Source organism: Symsagittifera roscoffensis, chromosome 1 (genome assembly GCF_963678635.1).
Source record: "Symsagittifera roscoffensis chromosome 1, txSymRosc1.1, whole genome shotgun sequence".
Classification (NCBI taxonomy): Eukaryota; Metazoa; Xenacoelomorpha; order Acoela; family Convolutidae; genus Symsagittifera; species Symsagittifera roscoffensis.
The window spans coordinates 31829806-31852508 of record NC_087062.1 but is presented as its reverse complement, the minus strand read 5'-3'; the positions used below and the strand labels follow the sequence as shown (position 1 = coordinate 31852508).

General features: G+C 40.0%; 1 protein-coding gene across 1 annotated transcript in view; it reads left to right on the top strand.

Annotated features, from left to right (window-relative positions):
• The window catches only part of LOC134842903 (AF4/FMR2 family member lilli-like), a 237569-nt gene that overhangs the window by 192279 nt on the left and 22587 nt on the right, over nt 1–22703 (top strand). The window contains exons 2-5 of the mRNA XM_063859428.1: nt 12444–12610; nt 12701–12804; nt 20791–21281; nt 21839–22334. Coding sequence (XP_063715498.1) covers nt 12524–12610; nt 12701–12804; nt 20791–21281; nt 21839–22334 — 1178 coding nt within the window. The 5' untranslated portion in view covers nt 12444–12523. The remainder of the gene's footprint in view (nt 1–12443; nt 12611–12700; nt 12805–20790; nt 21282–21838; nt 22335–22703) is intronic.

Genomic DNA, 22703 nt, shown 5'->3' with positions numbered 1-22703 from the left:
CAACCCCCAATTGTGGACTGGAGCCGACAAACTTGAGACTTCTTAGGTCGGAGTTGGCAGCGGCATGGGAGGACGTGTCTCGTACCTTGAGGGGGTTCTACGAGTTAGCAGACATTCTCATTGTATTGGACGAGGTCCTCTTACTCGAGATTTCGAATCTCACTCGACAGTTGAAGCTCAATCCGGAGATAAGGGATAATCACCCGATAATAAGCCACCTGACAGCCAGCTTATGGTTCCGAGGTATGGACTTGACGATCGCGAGCTCCACCAGCGAAGCGAGGGGACCGAGCAATGAAAGAAAGAACGTGGCTGCGGCCAAAAAACAATTGGAATCGATGGGGTACCGTCTGACGCAGGAAAGAGGCAGGTGGCCGTTCCTGACCCCAAGGCTTGAGAACACCACCGATAAGACGCGGGAGAATGCTCCACCATTGATCAAGCAGGTATGGGAATTTCTTGAAGGGCAGCTGGAAGTGGCAGAGACCACCGTGATGACGTTGGGGAGAATCGTCACAGCGGCAAACCAAGTCACCATTGGAGGATTCTGGAGGGAGCATGCGAAGGACGAGCTGAGGACGAGGAAGATTCACGAGATCTTGAGAATCTTGAGTCCTTGTTGGGAAAAGGGTACATGGCTAGGGTGTTCTATGCGAAGGACACCATATTTGAGGCGTTTGTGCAAGAGCGTTTGTGTGAACATGCCCATAAACCTCTTGCTGGCTCCGTACTTGGTTTATCCCAGGTATTTGTTCAATATGGGCCCGGCGTACATGTTCAGTAGAGGCGTGGAGACACTTCGAATTGATGGGTACCTGACACTAGTACTCTTAACACACGGGGAACTGATAGCGTTTCATCGGTTGATGAAATATGGGGAACCCCTGTCGATGGGGAGGCTCACCCAAGTAGAGAAACCTACTCGTACAAGTGCACCGCCGGACTGAATACATTGCTGGTGGAGTATCTTGTAATGCAAAATCGATACCTGACTGGCGAGGAACCCCAAGACGAGAGAAGAATGGAAGGAGGCGAATGGTGGCATCCCTTTATTGACTGACTTGTGTTTGGCCATGAGATCTGATCCGTTGGGAGTGATCAGGGGGCTTGGCGTGTCGTAACCTGCATCTATGGGCCGGCGATGACGTATGCCTTTCCGGATCCACTCGTGGCGGCATACCGCAACTCAGTGGTGCACATGAGTCTGATAAGTGTACTAGACGCGACGGCGTTGAACTGGTGCAGACAAGAGGAGCTGAGGGCACGAATGAGCGACACGGTGCTGTTCGGGAAAGTCAAGGATCCCGAGTTTGTAGTGTTCAATTTCCGGGGACAATTGCAATGCAGAATGGGGGGAGGGAACGTGAAGGTCCCATTGAAACTTACCCCAAGTTCTGGAATTTGAATCCTTTGACGGCAGACAAACGAGAGATCTTGAGAATTCCGTCGTGGAAAAGGAGTTTCGAGCTGATGAAGATAGAGTCAGAAATGATACTAGAGAGAGAAGTTTTGCCCACCACTGCCCCGAGTTCCCGATGGTCAGGAGAATGACCTTGGGGATGAATAGCCCACTGGTGGTCCCATCCATGTACGCAAGAGCCGCGGTGGAGAAGCAGCAGAATGGTTGGGATCTTTTGTTCATCGGATACTCAGCAGCAGTTGATTTCCACACGTGTGATATAAACTCATGGACGACGCAAGCAAAGAATATGAGAGGTTTAATGCCTCCAAAGTTCGAGGTTCGGGATATCTTGAGAAAGCTCGATCAAGCGGATCTGGAGAACATGCTGCCGGTTTGGGACGATGGGAGAACGATCGTGGAAGAGGGACATATCGCTCTAAAAGTCGGGATGAAGTTCGCACGAGGAAGTACCGGGCGCCCTATGGACTGGAGCAACAAGAGATGAAACAAGAAGAGAAAGAGCTGGATGCAGCGGGCCCCTTGTACGCAGCCCTCAGCAATTATAACAAGCTGGACCCGGCAACCCCCTCACCTTTGTCAGTAGGCACCCCTGGAGATAGAAGAAGCAACCCCGTTGAGGATAGGTTCAAAGACTCACTTGAGAGAGAACGGGCTGAGTCAGAGGAAGGAGAGAGTATGGATGAGACTCTCAGTGAAGCGGGAGAAAAAATGGTGGTGGGAAACACACCAGACCAGGCTCCAGCTGAAAGGGTTTTTACTATGCATGAGTTATTGCAAGACTTGAGTGGGGACGATTGGGCAAACACGGCCACGCCACCCCTGGGATCCCCTCGGAAAGACCTCTAAATACCCTTGACCAGCGAAACCTCCAATATGGTAATGATCCTCTTGAGTGCCAAAGAAAGTAAGAAGAATGCCTTCGAGGACAATAAATTGATGTTCAGAATTCTTGAGTCAGTTTAACCAGAAAGCGGAAACCAATGCTACACTGGAGAGTTTCAAAGAAGAGTTATGCGGCACGGTGGCGAAGTTCGGGGAACCAGTTTTGATGGGCACCGGACTGGACGAAAAGGCGAGAAAGGAGTTGTTGAGCAAGATGATCAAGCTGAGGGAAACGGAACAGAAGACCAAAGATGATCAATGTAAAGACAGCTCTACTCTGAAACAAAAAACTGACGATAAAATGATTAAGGTTGAAAGGGAGGATAAGGTTAAGACTAGTAATATGATTAAAGATAATAATATCCTTAAGGCTCGAGAAGGGGGAGGCAAGAGTTGGAAGGGCTAAACTGGGACAATGAGGTCGAATCAGTGATGGTAGTGGCGACGCCCCCAAGTAAAGGTGTGAGGTCTAGATAGAGGAAAAGGGAGGATGAAGAGTTGAGTTAACCGTCGGCGGATGCGGTCTCTGAGAAGAATCTGAGGGAGACGGCTCCCATGGTTCTAGCGCGGTGGAAGACAGCGGCCTACACGGGCAGCTCCGAACCAAGGAGGCTGGCCGAGGTGGTGAAACAGATGGAGGTCTCGATGAGTCTGGCAACGGAAGAAGACTTCAGACCTCAGAAAGCGAGCACGAAAAGGGGTTCGACGACGAGTGGACAAACGTGGGAAGTGGATGTTGGCAAAAAAATGGATCTCGAGCGAGCACTACGCTATTGGGAAACAAGTGGCCAGCGATCCTCTTGAGAAGAATGCGACGAGGAATACGTCTCGACCTTGGTGGGTGGTTCTGGAGACAATGAAGGAACTGGAGGTCTGCCTGAAGAAGCTCGATTGTGGAGTGTCCCACAAGCGTAACAAAAAGCCGAGGTTAACAAAATAGAATTGGGAAGCCAGCTGAAACGAACTTGGCAGAACTTGCTGCGGGATTACTTCGAAGAGGCGATGAGAACACCCTCATCCGCATTGCCATTGATGGCAAATCCCTTCGTTAGAACAACGGGGCAGCTGACGTTCGCATGGAGCCTGGTGGGAATAGAATTAGAAGTATTGACCTCACACGATAAGTTGAAGCTCGACAACAAGAGTCTAGAGGTTTATCAGATGCTGGTACAGCATATCGCCAGAGATCATTTCGGTTTGAGTCTAGCGAGAAGAAAAGATGCCACTTGTTTCCGGAGGTGGATAATGTCAGTGATGACCAACAGTACCGTCCAAGTGTGTCATCACAAGGCCATGGGGAGCAAAAATATGGAGAGGAGAGTCTCTGCGGTCATACTGAACGTGTACCAGAGTACGGGGATCGAAAAGGAAGATGACTCCAGGCAATCTCTAGAGAATCATGGGAAAATTGACGAAATACGAAGATTCTACAACAAGAAAATCGAAGAGGGACATGACGTGCATCGTAACTTGGCCTCGGCTAAAGATTACTCGAAACTCAACAAAAGGGGAGAATACCGATATGTATCTGGAGTAATGGGGATAGCGTACAACCCTTTCTTGCATTCAGAGGCACTGAGCGCTCACAGGAATCACGAAGTGACGGAGTTGTTAAATCTTTGGACAGAGAAGATAATCGAGATTGACTCAGTGGAACGAGAAAAACCGAGCCTAGGCTTGATACTTGAGAGGTTGCCAAAGGTGATTAGCGTGCCGCGCTTGAACAAGATAGTAGAATTGAAAATGGGGAATGGAAATGGCATGCTGATTACGAATTTAGGAACGATTTGGAAGTTGCTGAGGCCGTCCCGGTGCCCACATCCCCACGCAAGCTTGATTGAAGAGGTCACGGAGCGAGTGGGCTGGCACCGATGAAGGATGAAGAGTTGGGAACTCTGAATGTAATACACAAGCTGATCCTGCCTCAGAGTAAAGAGTCGGGTGAGGCAGCGAGTAAGCTAGGATCAGTAAAGAAGTTGGAACCCGGTAATTGTTTTGACCTGACGTGTGGAGGCGGATAGCACACTTGTGATGGACGATCATGTGTCAGAGTACAGTCCTTCCAGAGTGAAGACCTAGTCGCTTGGTTTGGCGACGTAACAGAAAGAGAGAAAAGTGAAGTGCAGATAGTGGCTTAGTGTTACACGAACACTATTGTGAATATAGCAACGGCGTTGGGGTTCTTCTCGAGGATGAGCAGCTTACAGTGTTTGGAGATGCTGGAGTCTGAGCCCCAATTGGTGACAGCCCTGAGCGTGGAATCATGGTCTGGAGCGTTGCAAATAACTCAGAAGCACATCAGAGGGTGAAAGCTTGGGCTTGAGGCGGAAATGGGATTTCCCGTGAGCGAGGCCTATATCCTGCCAGTAAATGCGATGTCCTTGGTGGTATCAATCATGGCCAACCTATGTGGAAGCCACTATCCATTACACATGGCGATAGTAGAGGTATCCAGCCGGAGGATATTAATAGACAAAGCCTTTTCGGTACCCAAGTGCGTACGACTCGCTCGAATGTCGCACCATTCGCACAGACTGTTGAGGAAGATCCTGGGGACTGTACCAAGTCAAGAAAGAGACGACATGAGTGAAATCTGGGGAGAAGAATCCTTGAGTTTGGAAGGTGAAAACACGAGTGACTTTGAGAGACAGAACACAATCGGGAAGCCGATGAACAGTGCCCCAGCCCAGGAGGAGAATGATATGACACATTAGAAGATGATGGAATTGGAACCCCTACTGGAAGCTTCGGGAGAACGCAACCTCCGGAGCATCGATATCACGCATGGTGAATGCCCATGCCATTGTCTGGCACAGACGGTGCGGTACCCGGAACACTCAAACCTCTGCTTGGTATGGGAAGTGGAAGAAATTCGGTCGATCGGGTTTCTCGATCATCAGCAGAAGGTTACCCGCCTGGTGGTGAGTACAATGTTGGCGTTGCGATGAATCGAAGAGAACGTGACGAAATATCGGGAGTCGAAGACACGGACAGCGGAGTAGATACACCTATTGACTATAGCAGGAGACTTGAGTTGTTTGAGATTGTATGCAAAGTGTTCGCTATACCGATGGAGGTCAGGCACGTATGGAGCCGCATAAGATTCTTTCCGTGGTTTCGAGCGACATTGACATCTTGGTTATATGCGATGACGAAGGATCATATGAAGAAGCACCAGAGAGAATATCGGCAGTTTCTGGCGGAGATAGGGCCGGAAGCCTTCAAGAGACCTTTGCTGACCCACCGAAATGCGATTACGACGGGTTGGAAGAGAGTTGGTAGGGTGTCTAGAGACAATACCAAGGTAAGAGAATCAAAATTGGAAGAGGACTTAGCCAAGAACGTGAGCCTGAGTCTTCACAACTCCTTTTGCCTGAACAGGGAATCAATAGCGAAGGGTTTGCCAAGAGCAGAGGGAGTGGATGCAATCTTACGAGCAATTAAAAGCGTGGGAAGAGATCGTAATCAGCTCCGATGATGAGGAAGCGCTGCTAAGGCAGATTACGGTGTCAAACGCATCAGGGCCTAGCACCTCAAAGGTAAGGAAAACGAAATGAGCAGGGAGCTCAGTGAGGGATTTTTGAGTCTTGAGAGGGAAACAAAGGAGCTCGAGTGTGAACTCGGATGAAATCTGAGGTCACGAAAAAAAAATTTCAACGAAACGAAATTTTGTTATTAATATGCTATATCTATTATATAAATCAAAATGCTGCATGACAATTTTCTGATTGGATAAGACAAAAGCAATTTTAGTATTTAGCTTGCAAAGCGGAAATTTAAGGTGCTGGTGTATGCAGATTTTGATTGTTGTTTAGCGATGGTGTGACAATTTTGCTTGGTCGTGAATTTTGGGTTGTAGATAAAATTAAATCTACTGCAAACTTCAGTAAATGACTACAGGCACTGTATCTTGAGCAACACTCAACATTCTGGGGATTCATTGGCAGACGGCAACGCGCGATGAGGACATTGATCTTGAATCCGGGGAGTATGTGCCAGTCGGTCGTATTTGGAAATTTGACCTTGAACAAAGCGAGAAACATGATTTTGGGGTGAAAAAGAATTTTTCAAAAACTCGAATTGGGCATGTCATACTCAATTTTTTCGCGACAACTGAAAACCTCAGAATTATAAGATCAGAACAACCGAATTACAACCGCGGGAAATTGCTATCAGCATTTTCCAGATATAATATCATACTAGAGTAGAGCTGTCCTATCCTGAAATAGAAAGCAGAACGATTGCGAACCAAGAAGATACAAATTAGAAAAGGACCAGAAAGAACCTTCGGTGGAAAGGTGGACAGCCGAAGTCTCCCAATGGTCCAAACCCAAAACTCGATTCTCAAGTTAAAACTCATTGATTCAAAACTTTTCAAGTTATATTTAATTCCATTTACGTAGTAGTAGTAGTAGTAGTAGTAGTAGTAGTAGTAGTAGTAGTAGTAGTAGTAGTAGAACAGGATTTAGGGTTGTTATCCCATGGGTTTGCACCCAAAATGTAGTTTTAGTGTTAATGAGTTCTGAGTTTTCCATTTGGGTTACAGTTTCCACATGGACACACTATTCGCAATGTGCAGCTGTCCATTTCTGAGTATCTCTCGAAGAATTTCCAATAAATTTCTGCTATGTCAAATTTCTGTATGTCAGTTAACTGTTTTGAGGTATGTCGAATTATGACATTGAAAGGTGCTGGGCTTCTAATGAAGAAGACTGAGTTGGTTTTCTTAAGGCGAGTTTTCGGTATTTGATATTCGTTTCTTTCATTTTATCTCGTTGAGCTTTTGGTGTTTTCGGCATATTGGTTAATGTCAATTTCGTAGTTATTGCAAACTATAGAAATGAACAGAAGGAGGTCGTGCATTTCAATGTACAGAGACAGCGGTAGCATTCTTAATTTTTGTAGTCTACACTTATATGGGATATGTGAGTTAAGCATCCATTCGGTCGCCGTTCGCTGAACCTTTTCAACTGCTCGGAGGTTTGATTTCGAGTAGTGCGTTACTGACACGCCATAAACTACAATTGGGACTACTTTTTCCGTGTAGGCATTTAGCTTAGAAGTTATAGGACAGTTTTTAGAGAGGTTACGCTTTAGTGAGTAAAAAGCCAGCCCTTTAGATAGCGACTTCTGACAACGCTTAGACGCATTTACATTTCATGAGAGTGTGGGTAATACTAAAATTCCTAGAGCCTTTTGTTCAGTTTCGGTTTTTAGGATATTTCCATTAATTTGACCTTCCAGCTCGTTTTTGAAATTAACGAGAGTACATTTTCCGGTATTTAGACGCATTTGGTTTTTACTATATCAATTTTCAATTGTCGTAGTGGCATAGTTCATTTCTGTTTGAGTTGTTGCTATAATCTTAAAGTCATCAGCATATCCAAAAGAGTCAACTAGATTCAAGTTATCTGGTAAGTCGTTTATATATAGTATGAAAATTAATGGTCCCAATAGAGAACCTTGAGGGACACCACTTGTTACGTAACATACCTTAGACTTTGCTTTGTTTATTCGCTCATACTGTTTTCGAAGAAATAAGTAAGAGCTTTAAGTTGAATTGTTTTTCCTCCAAAACCATAACACTTCAATTAATGCATTAAAAGTTGATGCGGAACGCAGTCAAAAGCTTTTTCAAAATCTAGATAGAGCGCTGTTATATTTTTGGTCGTTTGGTCATCATAATTTAGGTATACTTGATGTAAGTAAGCAAGGAGTTGGATAATTACTGAACGTTTTTTACAAAAACCATATTGAGAGTTATGAAGATGATGTCGCACTCTTTCATAAATGTAGTCAAATAAAACCTTTTCGAAAATTTCTGAGATGCAGCATAGTAAACTTATCGGTCTGTATCTTTTAATATCGCATTTGTTCCCATCTTTGAAGATTGGGACAACTTCACTTAACTTCCAAGTTTCTGGGAATATACTTTTATTCAAAAAAAGTTTGAACAATTAGGAGGACTGATTTTGATAATGTTTTTGCTAAGTTTGTGTAGATAAGATTTCCCAAATTATCTGGAGCTGTTGTTTTATTGATGTCTAGTTTGAGCATTATTTTCTCAATGCAGTCTTTATTCATCTCGATGTGGTTGTTTTTTGCTTTTTCAAAGATACTTAATTCGGTTATTTGTTCCGCTTTCGTAAATACACTACAGAAGAATTGATTAAACGCATCGCATTTTTCTTTGTCTGTCTCAAGTTATTTGCCATCAAGTTTCATTATCCAAGGTAGTATAGGTGTTCTTCTTATGCTTCGCAAATACTTCTGAATTGTACTAAACTTTCTTGGTGCAAAAATCTCTAATTCGTAGTTTTTCAGATCTTTATCAGCAGAAATTTTTATCTTTTCTTCTAAGTTTGTAGTTTTAGATAGAATTTCTGGTTTCGGACAGGATTGCTGTTTCCGAAGTAAAGTTTCTTTGCGCTTAATAAGGTGGGAGGTTGGGGGTGTGATCCAAGGGGGGAGTGTGGCTCTATGTTCTGTTACTCTGGTCATATTTTCTTTCAGAATTCTCCAAAGCCAGGTGTACCATTGATCAAATAAAAAATCGCAGTTACTAAAGCAAAACGGTGTGAAGGGATTATTGATTATTGTAGTGTTGATTGCACTCAAATCTGCTCCTTTGAATGCATATTTTACTTTGTCATCACTTCTTGTTTCAATTAGCCTTTGGTTCAGATTGATTTCTGTTGTAAAGGCATTGTGATCACTGAGGTTCTTTTTTCTATTGAATACATTTTATTAACATTTTCATCAATGAAAGAGTTAATGATTAGGGAGGGCTTGTTGACTAGGAAGACATCTAAGCTTTTTGCTTTTTCAGGTGCCAATATTTGTTCAAAATTGTGATCAACTAAAGTTCAAGGATTAGATCTTCCTCGGGATCATCTGATGCCATTGCTTTCCAGTCAGTTTTCGAAAAACGTATATCTCCAGTTATCATTATTTTTTCACAATTCAAGTCTTTTGCAGTTGCACTTATTTTGGTTAGAAAATCAACAATAGAAAAGGCTGTTGGTCTATGTGGGCTATCTTTTGGTGGGCAATAAACACAGCAAATGAGAGGGGAGATATTTTCGAAATCAATTAGTCTGAATGTAACTTGTTCAATATTTGAGTTTATCGGTACATGTTAATGTTTAGAGTTGTTTCTGATGGCAATTAAGACATGGCCATGTTTCGTCTGATAATTTTTGGATGGTCGATCACATCTGTATATTTCGAATTCTGGTATGAAAAAAAAAGAGTTTCGGATCTTACTTCATCAGTCAGCCATGTTTCAGTTAGGCATAAATTATCATGTTTATTTGAAAGACAGATTGCATTTGCTAAACAAATTCGCCGTGACATTTCTATTAAACTTCTTATATTAAAGGTGAGTATTGTTGATACCAGTCTATGTTTTTGGCTTAGTCAGGCTGAATCGTCATCGGGTTTTACCTCTACCCAGCCGTTTTCAGTTTTTCTAATTAATTTTAGATTTCTTAGTCGCAGTTGTGTGCTCTCGAATTTTCCGGATTGAATGAGATCACGACTTGTTTTAAGCATGTTGTTTTCGATTTCCTGTTCATCAGGTGTTAGCTCTTTGCTTATGAATACTTTGTGTTCGTAGCCTTTGAGCGTGTGTAGAGAAAGAAGGATTCTTCGTTTCTCCCATAGCGCAGAGACTCTTAGAACTTACGGGCGATTTTTATTTTCCGCTTAATTTCCGAGTCTTATGAGATCATTTATTGGGCACTTGACGTCCATCACATAAAGAAGACGAATCACTTTTTGCATATCTTCGTCTGCTCTTGACCTGGCGTCTGTTGCATCTGACTCGGGTATGCCTCTTATGCATATGCCATCGTATTGTTTTTGGGATGCTTTCCCGTTTTTGGGTGTGGGTTTTTTCGCTTCTGGTGCACATTGTTTTTGTTGCATTTTTGATTTGATTTCAATCATCGCTTCCTTGAGTTCTTTGATGCCTTCTTCGATAGGCACATTTTTTTAGTGCTTTCATTCGCATTATTAGTATTAATAATTGCATCCTTCTGGGTATTTTACACCCAACTGTTACACAACAGAAGAACATTCTTGTTCAGTTGTTTCGATACGTTTATGGCATTTTCTTCCAAGTCTGTACAGTTTGTAGTCATGCGCATACTTTCGCCACATGACACACAGTTATATACTGCGTCTCTTTTGTTTATGGGTTTTGAGCATGTTTTGCATCTTTTGTAATTTTCCATTTTAGAAGTCATTTATTTGGGGCTGTTTGAATGGGTTTTTTTTGAAGATATGTTTTGTTGTGATTTACTATCGGGCTACCAGCTGGTAGCGGTATTTAGATGAGAAGTCACCTCTCGCCGTGGAACCCGTTAGGAGTTCCGAGAGCTTGAGATGACTTAAAGATAGAAAAATTAGCAAGTCTAAAACAGTGGAACCCGTATTGGGGTTCCGAGAGCTATAAACTTACTTAGAGAGGCTTGTAGGTTCCGCAATTGCACCACTGACTGCAGTGAAAAACTTTTATGCTAGAGTCGCTTGTTAATTCAGTAACTCCAATTCTCGAGTGTGCTGGTATGTGAGAACCCAATTTAGTTTTCTTGAGTGTGTTTTATAATTGTTATGTTGAGGCAAGGAGAGTTTTAGGTTGATCCATCTGATATCGATCAAAGTTCCACTGTCTAATAAAAAGCAAGTGAAACGGAATGTTCCGACCCTGTCTTTAACGGCGTTCGCGTAATTTGGGTATTTTGAGACCTCAGTATGGGGACGTTCTTATTTTCTAGAGTGGGGGGTATTTTGGTTGTGGCCTTTAAGCTGTAACGAGGGTTTTGGTCTCATGTCGAAAGTGAACCGAATTGGCTCCGACCGTTCGAGTAGAAAAACACAAGAGATAGTGTCCCTGACTCAGGGGCTCCGTAAAATTTATTTCCATTATATGGCTACTAGCCCCTAAATTATTTCCCTAACTTTTTGGAATCCCTAAATAATTTTTATTTCTCAGAAGAAAAAAAAATAATGGCCATAATTAAATTATTCCAAAATGAAAAAAATAAAAATTTTTCAGGAAGTGCGCTCGCAATTGCCTTCTCAACTTCTTCTACGGTCTTGTCTACATAATTAATAAGAGTATCCACTGATATGGGCTGTAAACCAGTGGCAAATTTCCTTGTATACTATACTGAGAAAGTAAAGTGGAAGGATTTTCACAGCAGCTTGCATTTGGTTGACGTAATGAATGACGTAATGTGACGCGTTGTTCGCAGTGAACCCTAGATAAAATAATTTCTGGAATTCTTGTAATATTCCATACGCGAGAAATAAATAATTTCCCTAAAAGTTCTCGAAAAATACATAATTTTTATTTTAAATTAGTCGAAATAAATTATTTATCAAAAATTATTCCACTACCATTATTTTTACGGAGCCCCTGCCCTGACTCTTGAGCCAATGGTTATAGGGCCTATTTTTCTTTAACCTGATATGTGACTTAAGTAGGCGACTGTTACACGAAAGCTGATCAAAAGTCGTTTGGCTGCTGGACTAAAAATGGTATCTTATTACTTAGCCCGTAACAGACCTGAAAAATAACTGGCTAGGTCAAGACGGTTAAAAACGAGTAGAATTAAGGTAACTGACGTCAGCCAGTCTTCAATAGGTACTTTTTCTACGCTCCGTCACTGTGTAATGTATGGGCGAGTGTTACAACGCGAGGAGCTACTGTTGCAGAGTTTATGAAATTAACAGAATTCGTTGTCAAAGACTTACCAGTGTTTTCTGGGTCTGAAAATTCCAGTTTTCTCCATCTGCACAAAGTTTTCAAAATGCGTGAAATTGTTAGAAACAGTTGAGTTAAGTAAGGTTCTCTCACTTATCACAGTTGTCACACTTGTTAAAACCTAGTGCAGATGGTGAAAACGCATTTTGAGACCCAGAAAACAATGGTAAGTCTTAAAAACCAAAATTTTTTAATTTTATAGAATGTAGCTCAGATCATCTGTTTTTAGTCTATGAAAAAAATTTATTGAATTTTGAAGGAAATGTTGACCAGAATGGACAATGAAAAGAGGCATTTTTCAGATAGAAAAATGTGAACTTGCGCTTAATTTTGTCCACTAGTGTATTAATGGATATGTCATTTCAGATTATAGCCACCACCTGAAAGCAATATATATTTGGCGTCATTGAGTCAGTTCTTTTGGAATGTTTCGTTAATGATGTCCAATGGAGGGCCAGTATTGTTTCAGAGGTAACTCTGAAACTCTCTCAGAGGGAAGTTCTGACGATTTCACCTTCAATGCCCCGGTGAAAGTGAGTCATATCGATCAACTGAAGTTGTTCATATTTATTCCGTGAGCTTTCGTTTTAAAGTCATTCGTTAACCAAACCATCAATTTCTAGCTCTCACCTGAAGACGGAGAGATTTCAGCAGATAACTATGACCTAAAGGGGATTCTGGGGGACTACGAGCGACTGGCTGAAATTTTGACCTCCGCATCACCTGGGTAAATGATAGATTTTTGGCTCGATAAATTGTCTTTTGTATAAACATGGGCAAATGAAAATTAAGGCTAGCTGTGAAAGCAGTACAAAATGAGCCGATCGGACTGGTCATGGCAAAACATAATATATGAAAAAAAAACTTCGTTTTTTTTTTAATTGAAAGGATGTACTTGTTTCTCCAAAGTTATGTTTATTAAACTGGAAATTTTCATTGTGAACAACTGAATTGAACGAACGAAAGGCACTACGCGTGTCTTATTCAAGTCTACCAAGTAGGCGATTAAAATCTGAAGAGAAAAAATGAACCTGAAGTTCTCACTAGTTCCTCGTTATTTTTATACTTATGCGAGAGCAAGTGTCCTATAACCGAGGACTACCCACTTTGCCGTAAACATTATTAAAACCATCGATAACTTTCAGTCGCTTGCTTGGTTCAGAAGAAAAGTGCGTGCCTTCGATTGCTTTGGTATGGGCTTAGTGTCCCGTACCGAATTTGATACGTATGTCCTCAGGATTTTGGTTTTATGATCCACTTCTCGATTCTTATAGGCTCTGCTTACTGAGTTTTTTTTCCAAACACTTAAAGTGAATCCTCTTTAAGAGTAATAAACGTAGCGAAGACTCTTTTATAGGTCTTGCTGATTTTTTTTCAGGAAAAGTCTTTAAAGTCTCTAATAGCTACAGATGTGCATTCATACATATTGATGCATTTATGAATGCACTTAAATATATATGCACATTTTGAATTCAATTGAATTTCATCTGCTGAAAGTGACGCAAATAGCACCTAATACGAACATGAAAATGGCGCGAAAAAAAAACGTGAACAATTTCTAGTTTCGAAAGTGGAATTTAATATAGATTTCCAGCGGAATAAAAGCTTTACCTATTGATCCAGTTTTCTCAAGTTGGGTTAATGTTATCAAAAAAGCGCCAATCATAATTTTAAGGGCATCTATTTTCTTTGACATTCGCAAGTTGAGTTTTTTTCAACAAAGTCAGCGTTTTTTTCAGTTTTTTTTTGCGTTCATTGCTCTTTTCCAACTGTCTGTTGGCTTTGTTTTACCCTTGCAATTGTCAAGGGTATTTTAACCGGTCTTCAGCCTTTTTTTATAAATTAAAATGAGCTCTCATTTTGAACCTGAGATGTTAAGAGTCTTATTCTAAATTCAAAACCAATGAAAGCTTCTGCTCGTGTGGCCTAGAGGTAACCATCATGCTTGGGGTGCTGAGTTGGTTCTGACCAGAGCCAATTTTTGTGTTTCGTATTTTTTTCTTGGAAAAATAAGCTTTCGACTTCTTTTGTCTGCTTTGTTTAAATCGGCTTTCTTTTGGTCTCTTGTACAACTCTGGGCTTGGTCTCTTGTACAACATTTAATAAGTGTTTCATTTTTTGTTTATATGATCCTGGTCTCAATTCTTATCGGTTTAGTTTTCATAGTTTTTTTTCACAAACTATTGTTAAAAAAGCTTTCGGACTATTTTGTCTTCTTTTTTTATTACTATGAGCCGGCTAGCTATATCTTATTTTTGCTTATTTTAGGCCGTGAAAACTTAGAACTTTGTTTCACTCAACTAATTTTTATTGAGTATTTTTGTAGTCCCATTTGGGAATTAAAAACCTTGAAATTTCAAAAAAAGTGCTAAAAATGTTTGATTTTTTTAAGTTTTTTTTGTTTTCCTAGTCATTTTTCTGAAAATCTAGTGTCCATTTTGTCTTTTTTTCAATATGAGTGTTGATCTTTTCGTAATTCTGGTTTTTAGCTGAGATCGTTTTAACACAACACATAGAAAAAACGACACCAAATATAAAAAAAACTACTTTTTGTATTTTATCCAGACTATGGTCGTAACTTTCGGTTCTACTTGCAAAGTAAATGGCTATCCTTGTTATTCCTTGAAAATGGTTCGTATTATTTTGACCAATTTCGGGTTAAGTACGTTTGCAACGAGCAAGCGTATTGCAACCAGGTACCAGACTTTTTCACAGTAGCAAATTTGTTAAAAGATGTCTTCCTGGACTCCCTTAAATAGACCAACACCCCATCTTGTTTTAAGATTTAAAGTTATATCGTCTAAGTTGCCGTATAGTAAGTCGCTAGAAGCACAAAAATATTTTTTCGTTTTATTCGAATTTAGACTTGTTTAAAGTTCGTTTTTGTGACATCATTTTTTGATTCTAGGACGTCTACCAATTTTGTCAGCTTGGATACCAATTGGTAAGTTTTGTTGCAAAGCGCTGACACCGGGGCTGGATTTAGGGTAGGTCGTTGTTTTTGGCGCGTCCGACATGCTCTCGCCGAGTCTAAGGAACGTTGCGGCCTCAATCAGCCTGAGCCACAGGTCTTTTGGGGTCAGCGAAGTTGCGTTTTGGGGACAGTTAAAAAGATGTAGTAGTGTGGTGTGCTGGGCGATAACGGCAGCTAGGGGGACTTTTGGGCCTATCCTTTTCAAAATTTGTTATGGTAGGGACCGCAGCCGGATCTTATTTGAGCGAGGGTACGTCTAGTTTAGCGGGGGAGTGTCAGTTCTGTTGAAGATACATCTGGTGGTCTTAAAAGGAAAACTTTTGGATGGGAGGCTTCATTAATGGATTTTTGAAATCGTGAGTTTGAATGTGCTCAAGGCGCGTTTAAAGTTCTGGTTTACCAAAACGCTAAGCTACAATATGTTATATAGTTGGACTCGTTTGCGTTATTAAAAACCAGTTAGAGTTCGTCTTTTTAAGTGTCTATAATGTTTTGGCGTAGTTTTTTTTTGGGGGGTGAGGGTAGGTGGAAGGTGGAGGCTGGTGAGAGTGAAAAATATTAATGGAATTAAAGGCACGTAATTTTTGAGAGCGAATTAAGTTGCGAGTAGCTTATGGTGATTTCTCACCTCAAGTAATTTGCACCGAGGCTCATTTTAGTTTACCCTGTCACTATTCGAAGAGCTGCGTTTTGCATTGTTTGCTGTTAACTAATATTGGAAGTATCTATGGCGGCATTGGCGCAGGCTGGACAGGCGTAATCATTTATCGGTCTTATGGGGGGGGGGGTTGTTCGACACCCTCACCGACCAAAGGTTCCACCCTTTAGAATTATTTTATGACATCTATTTTAGGCGGACCAACCCTAAAATTTTTCTAATGGCGCCAATATATACTTATTTTGATGTGGAGCGCGCGCCGAAAAAACGCAATTTTTTTTTGTTCAAAATTTTCCAAAACGTGCCCGAAATCGCATTTTTGACGGTTTTTATTTTGCGCGCGGCGCAATTGGTTTGGTCATAATAGGGTCTTTATATGGATCTGAGAGCGCTCAGAAAATTGATTTGCTTGACCTTAGAAAAAAAAATCGACAAAATTTTCTCGAGATGACAGAATCTTAGTAATTTTAACTTTTTGGCTGATCTAATGATTTCCTGATTTTTTTTTTCATTTATTAGACCCATTGACTTCATTTTTTTTCGTGTAGCGTGCAATACTATGCTAAAGATTTATCACGATCAAATTTTTAATTGGTACCCAAAAAGCGAGACAGGTAAGGCAAGCCCTTTTTCAACAGAATAGAATGCCCAGAACTAGGTGCTAGCTGGTCAATCAACGCTCAAAGCAAAATCTGAACTGACGTAAATAATGAGGGATGCAATTAAAATAGTAATCTGCGCTGGTAAGTTGGTCTTAGACCAATTTTATTGCACTGATTGTTTTTCGGAATTTGAATTGACACCAATGGTGCTTGAATATGATACCAAGGTTGATCACCGTACGTGCTACCCTCGAGGCTCTCAGTTTTGACTGAAAATCGCTCCCTCCGCCATCATGTTTTTTCATGAAACCAAAATAATTAAAATTCCGCGAGAAATCTGAATTGTTGCGAAAAGCATTTTTTCCCATGAAACCAAAGTAATTAAAATTCCGCGAGAAATATAAATTGTTGCGAAAAGCATTGATCTTCGCTTACGACCCACGCGTATACTATGCGTTGTGCGCCAAATTTTTCAACGAAAGAAATACCTCAACCAAATCTATTTGACGCAGAAAATTTATTTGTTATCCGTAAATTAGGAAACTGCTCTTCAAAGCAACTAACTTAAACACTTGAAGAAGTTCAGATTGCAATCAACGAAAGTGAAGAGCAAGGCGCTGGGAGCTGATAAGTCTTGGCCAATTCACCTCGATTACTCTGAGTCGCTATGCATGTGTAGGTTACCAAAGTTATCAACGTTTTGTCCAATGTCGCCAGCAGAACCCATAGCTAAAAGCTCGGTAGATTTATTTTACAGCAAAATTCGAGCACACTAAAGACCGCGAAATGTCTAAAGCATAAAGTTTCATTGCGTAAATGTATAGCATTGCAAAAAAAGTAGAACGAATATTCCTGCTGAATTGGACCAATGTATTGAAATAGTTAACAATCAGCATGGAATCAGGAAAGAACGATCAAGCAACAGTTTCAACAACTGCATCAACCACAAAATAGCTGAGTGTCTCGATATAAGAAGGCTATGTCATTGATTGTTACTTGGTGTATTTAACTGAGACGCGGCCTTCGACTCGAGTGGTCCTTGAAGACAAACTAAGTACCTCCCTAACGTACAACAAATCGATGGCTGCTCTCATATCTGCAAGAGCGCTTCAAGACCTTAGTCACATTGTTCAACTAAGATACGTTGAGTTATGAAATCAATCGTCAGGCAAACGTGGAGCAAAGCAATGCTCGCCACGGACGCCACAAGCTGGTTTTCTCCAGCATTTGGCGAGCATTGTGGCAAGCATTGAAAATGGGAAGGAAATGTGTATTTACGTCTGTTTTAGTTTTTGTTCCGACCCTTGAAAATGGGGAGGAACTTTGTATTCGCACTTGTTTTAGTTTTTGTTCCGACGATTGAAAATGGGGAGGAACTTTGTATTTACTTTTACTTAGTTTTTACTTATTGTTTTCCACGCAAAATCAGTACCACAAAAATCATCGGACAGATTTGAGTGATATATCATATTAAAGCCCTTTCAGCCGTGATTAGAAACCACAATAAAAAAACTCCCGAAATTTTTTTCTGCATCGAGAAAAACTGGTTTGAAATTTTAACTTTTCGTCTATTTTCGAGCAAATAAAGGGAGCGATCAGGCTTACAACAGCTTGATAATGCAAAGTTTAAGCCTTTAAAACTTTCTTTAGGCAAGTAAAATTAGTTTGTGGCTCCATTTTGGGAACCATACTTCAAAATTTTTGGATATTTTTGATTTTTTTTGTTTTTCTAGTGAATTTTCTGTATAAAAACTTTGTCTAATTTGTTTATGACTATGAATGTCGAATATTTCTAAAATATAGTTCAGATTTTTAGGAGATTTTTTTATCGCCCCAGGCAGAAAAAAATCTTCTTTTGTTTGATAAAAGCTTTTTACTAGTTAGTTAAAGACTATGGTCGGAACATTCTGTGCTACTTGCACATTAACCGGCTATCCTTGCTTTTTTGTTATTTTTCTTTTTGTTTTCCACGCAAAATCAGGTACCACAAAAAAGATAGGACTGGATTGAGTGATATATCACGTTAAAGCCCTTACAGTCGTGATTCGAACCACATTAAAAAAATTTCAAAAAACTTTCCAGTGTCCGGCCTCTTCATCAGGCCAAAACCGGTTTGAAATTTAGATTTTTCGTTTTATTTCGAGCGAATAAAGCGAGCGAGCAGTCTTATTCTAATTGCTCAAAAGCTTACAATAGCTTAATTTAAAACGTGAAATTTTTTTTTCTTGGCAACGTTTTCTTTGAGTATTTTTAGCGCCTTTTTGGAATCAAAATTTAAAAAAAAAATCAAAAAACTGCAAACAACTTTTCGATTTTAGTAATTTTTCTTCAAAAATTGTATTTCAATATTTGCTTATTTTAGTATGGCTATCGAATAGACTTTATACCAAGTTTCTTGGTCAGCTTTTATCACAGCACGCCGAAAAAAAACAATAATTTGAAAAATCTTGTATTTTTTTAAGACTATGGTCGGAACATTCAGTGCTACTTGCACAGTAACCGGCTATCCTAGTTTACTTTGAGTATTTTAGCGCCTTTTTGGAATCAAAATTAAAAAAAAAATTAAAAAACTGCAAACAACTTTTCGATTTTAGTAATTTTTCTTCAAAAATTGTATTTCAATATTTGCTTATTTTAGTATGGCTATAGAATAGACTTTATACCAAGTTTCTTGGTCAGCTTTTATCACAGCACGCCGAAAAAAAACAATAATTTGAAAAATCTTGTATTTTTTTAAGACTGGTCGGAACATTCAGTGCTACTTGCACAGTAACCGGCTATCCTAGTTCGACTTGTATGAACTCTATACCGGAATCAAGTATAGACATAAAGTTAGTCGTAGTCTTATATGCAGACGACATAACGCTTCTCAACATCTGGCTCAAAAGCGTTCGAGTTTCTAATTCCCATGAATGCATAATGGTTGAATTTTACGGATAGACAATTTCCGGCTACTTTTTAAATTTTGAAATGCTCTCTGAAAACATCTGCTCAAGAGTTCCCTCGAGAAACAATGTACTGAAAACAAGGTGCACAAATTTGGGCTGTAGCAAGGAGACCACGGCCAAATCCCTTAGACGATGAGAATTTAACAGCGCTTGTTTAACTTCGATACATTCCAAGTTTTTGTCTCTTCATCAGGCCGAATTCTTTCTGCATTGCATGAAGGAGCGGTAGAGCTAAACACAGTTCAAAAATTATTTAAGATGACGAGGGATGTTAACCTCACAACAGCAAAACATGTCGAGATAGCAACTCAGATGAAGTTTAACACGAAGGTCGCGGGTTCGAACCCCACTTCGATCACGGTTTGAGGGGTCCCAGTGTCGCCCGCCTCCTCAATGTGCCGCCTGCTACGGCGAAATGGGGACATTCACTCCCCCACCGAGAGTAAGGCTTGAGTAGAAAGGAGAGGAAATGAGGGCGGGTTCTGATATAAAAAATGTCAGTGTCAAAACAACGTTCAAGTAACACCAACTGTACAGACAAATTGCACTGACAACTAGGAAACCCCCTGTCGAACAAGGAGATTATGCCACAACATCAGCTAGAGGTTGAATTCACTCTTCGTCAAGTTGTCCAATAAATTGAGCAACGGTTGAAAAAGGCTTTTATATGATGTTTGGAACAGTAAGAGTAACAGGTTGCTTCTTTATTGCTACAGGAGATGAGATTCTGATTTCAATTATGCTTGCAAAAATTGAGAAACAAACTAGATGGATGCGTTTGATCATTTTTCTTCTGTTTCTGACTTTGAATTTTTAATTTTATTGCGAGTTTCCTGTTTGTCCTGTTGGGATCTCTGCGAATAAATATTTTCGGATCTTGTTAACGATTTCTCCTTAAATGCAAAATGGCGGCAAGTGCATTGCTAGGTTCAAGATTTGCTTGTTTAGCCGTTGAATTATTTTCGTTTGAGGGCATCTAATCGTCACGCAGTAATCGTACTTAATTGTTATCGTGATAATAATTATAATTATAATATTAAAAACGATTACTTAGTAGTAGTTATTTTTACGACTTCCCACGTCATATGTTTCCTTGTTTTTGCTGAAATAAGTTCCGTTAATAGTTAGCTTTAAACTTGCATAAAATAAATTATGTGTCAGCGAAGACATGAAAAATCAAAGAAAAGAAGTTTTCAAACTGCTCGAAGTAAATGTGAGATCAATTCAAGGTTTTTTTCCCTGGTAAAGTGATATAACATTAGGATCAAAATTGAGATGGCCAATATGACAACTCCTCAAAAATGTCTTGTCGCAGTACAAGACTGTGAAAACTCACTATGAAGCAGCTGTTCCAGGTGAATGGAAATTATAGCATATGACCAAATTTTGCTATTATCTCTAGATTTAGTTATACAAATTAGAAGGGTAATTAAATATTCCTTTCATTAAAAAGTTCAATATGCAGCCATTTACTGGTGTTGTCGGTTCAAAGAAGCTTACTTATGTCTATCCTGGGTTTTGCTGTATTTAGACGCGAGGAACTAGCTGGAATCAGCTCGCAATCAAGACATCAGAAGTCTGGTTCAATTAATTCGAGAACTTCTCAAGCTCCGGACACTAAACACCCACATCATGCAAAACAGGACAATCGTAAGCAACATTCAACCGAAACTTCACACAGTTCATCATCTAATAGCAGCGGTAGTTCTTCGAGAACTAATTGCGCCCCGAACCCAAAAAAGCACTGGGAAGAGAAGTATAAATCATCCGCACCTGAACACGGCAGTGGATCTTCATCGAACAAATCACCACGACGAGAGAAACACTCAGCTCATAAACAACAGTCATCTCGACCTTCAACTGAAAGTGGGAGGCACTCTCCTCCGCATGTGAGTGAAGAAACAGCAGAAATGCCTAGCTCACATGGGTCCAAGAGTGGTCGCTCGTGTCATGGCTCCAAGGGACGCGAGCATTCAATGCCTCAACATACTTCTCTGACATCTGTCAAAAATCAAGATTCAGGTAAATTCATCAGTCACTTTGTTCAATTTATATTGAAACGGAGTCTTAGTAATTTTAGCCATTTTAAACGAAATTTTATAATTGAAAAATCAACGCTTTTTCGAGCTTCTCTAAGACTTTTTGGCTGTAAGTTTTGACTATAAAATTCAATTTCGTTATGTATTGTGATTGCGTACAATTTCGCATTGTTTTGTTTTCGCCTTTTTATCTTTTAAACTTGTTGAGGTTTAAAAAATTGTGTTGCTAAAAAGTCTCTTTAATTTGCAGGTTGAAGAATTATAAAAACCATTAAGTGTATTTCGGTGAGCGAATTGAAGATACATTGGTTCGAGATGAAGCGAGATAAGCAATTCAAAAATCACTTGTGCTTCAATCAATGATTGCTTTAGCGTTTTTTTATTTTAATCTTTAGATTTTTCAATATTGTAATGGTGTATTTTCGTTCAAAATAGACGGTGTATTTTTATAGAAATCATTTTATCGATTGTTAAACACACATTTGATCCTTTGTTATCGGTTGTTAATGTCCTTTGCCGAGTTACCGTTTCTCATTTCAGCCCTTTCTGGTGCTTCATCAGGCGGTGCCTTTGCAGTATACTCTAGTCCAACTAGTACCAGCTTCAACAAGAAACACAAGCACTACAACAAAAACCACCCACCAACTAACTCAACCAAAAACTCCACAACAGATCAGAAAAGTAGTCCCACAAAAAAGCCTGCCAAGAACATTTCATTATCATCAGCTAACGAAGCAACCCATTCAGATAAAGATGCTATTCGATGTGAAAGTGGACTGGACAAAAGAAAAGGTCATAGCATAGGAAATAGTGGCAGTAGCACTAGCAGTAGCTTAGGTCTGGGCAATGAGTCGAAAAGAATCAAGCTCGAATGTGTAGATTCTGTATCTGCAAAAAACATCAATGGCACAAATAGAGCAATTGATCCGGATAGGTTATTTGAACCTATCAATCTTCCCTCCAGCAAACCAGACAATTATACAACAGTGCGATCATCGTTGCCTTCGTCGCTTTCTCGTCCAGATTCAGAAGACAGGTCAGATTTAGTTTTGTTTAGTTTCTTTGGTTTTTTGTCGGTCATCTGTCTTAAATCTGAAGCTGTTGAACAGATAAAATAATAGTTGTGATAATGTTTCTTGTAATTCGAATTCGATAAGTATTTAAATTGAGACACTACGATCTTAATATTTGTTTTTGTTCCGTCCAAAAAAATGGAGAGGAACTTTTTTATGGTGTTTCAATTTTTTAATGCAAAATGAGGTACCATTAATTATCATCGAAATGGCTCGAGTTATATATTATATTGAAGGCCTTTTAGTCGCGAATCGAACGTCAATAAAGGAATATTGAAAAGGTGACCGGTATTGAGAAAAACAGTTTGAACATTTTTGATTTACTCTGGTAA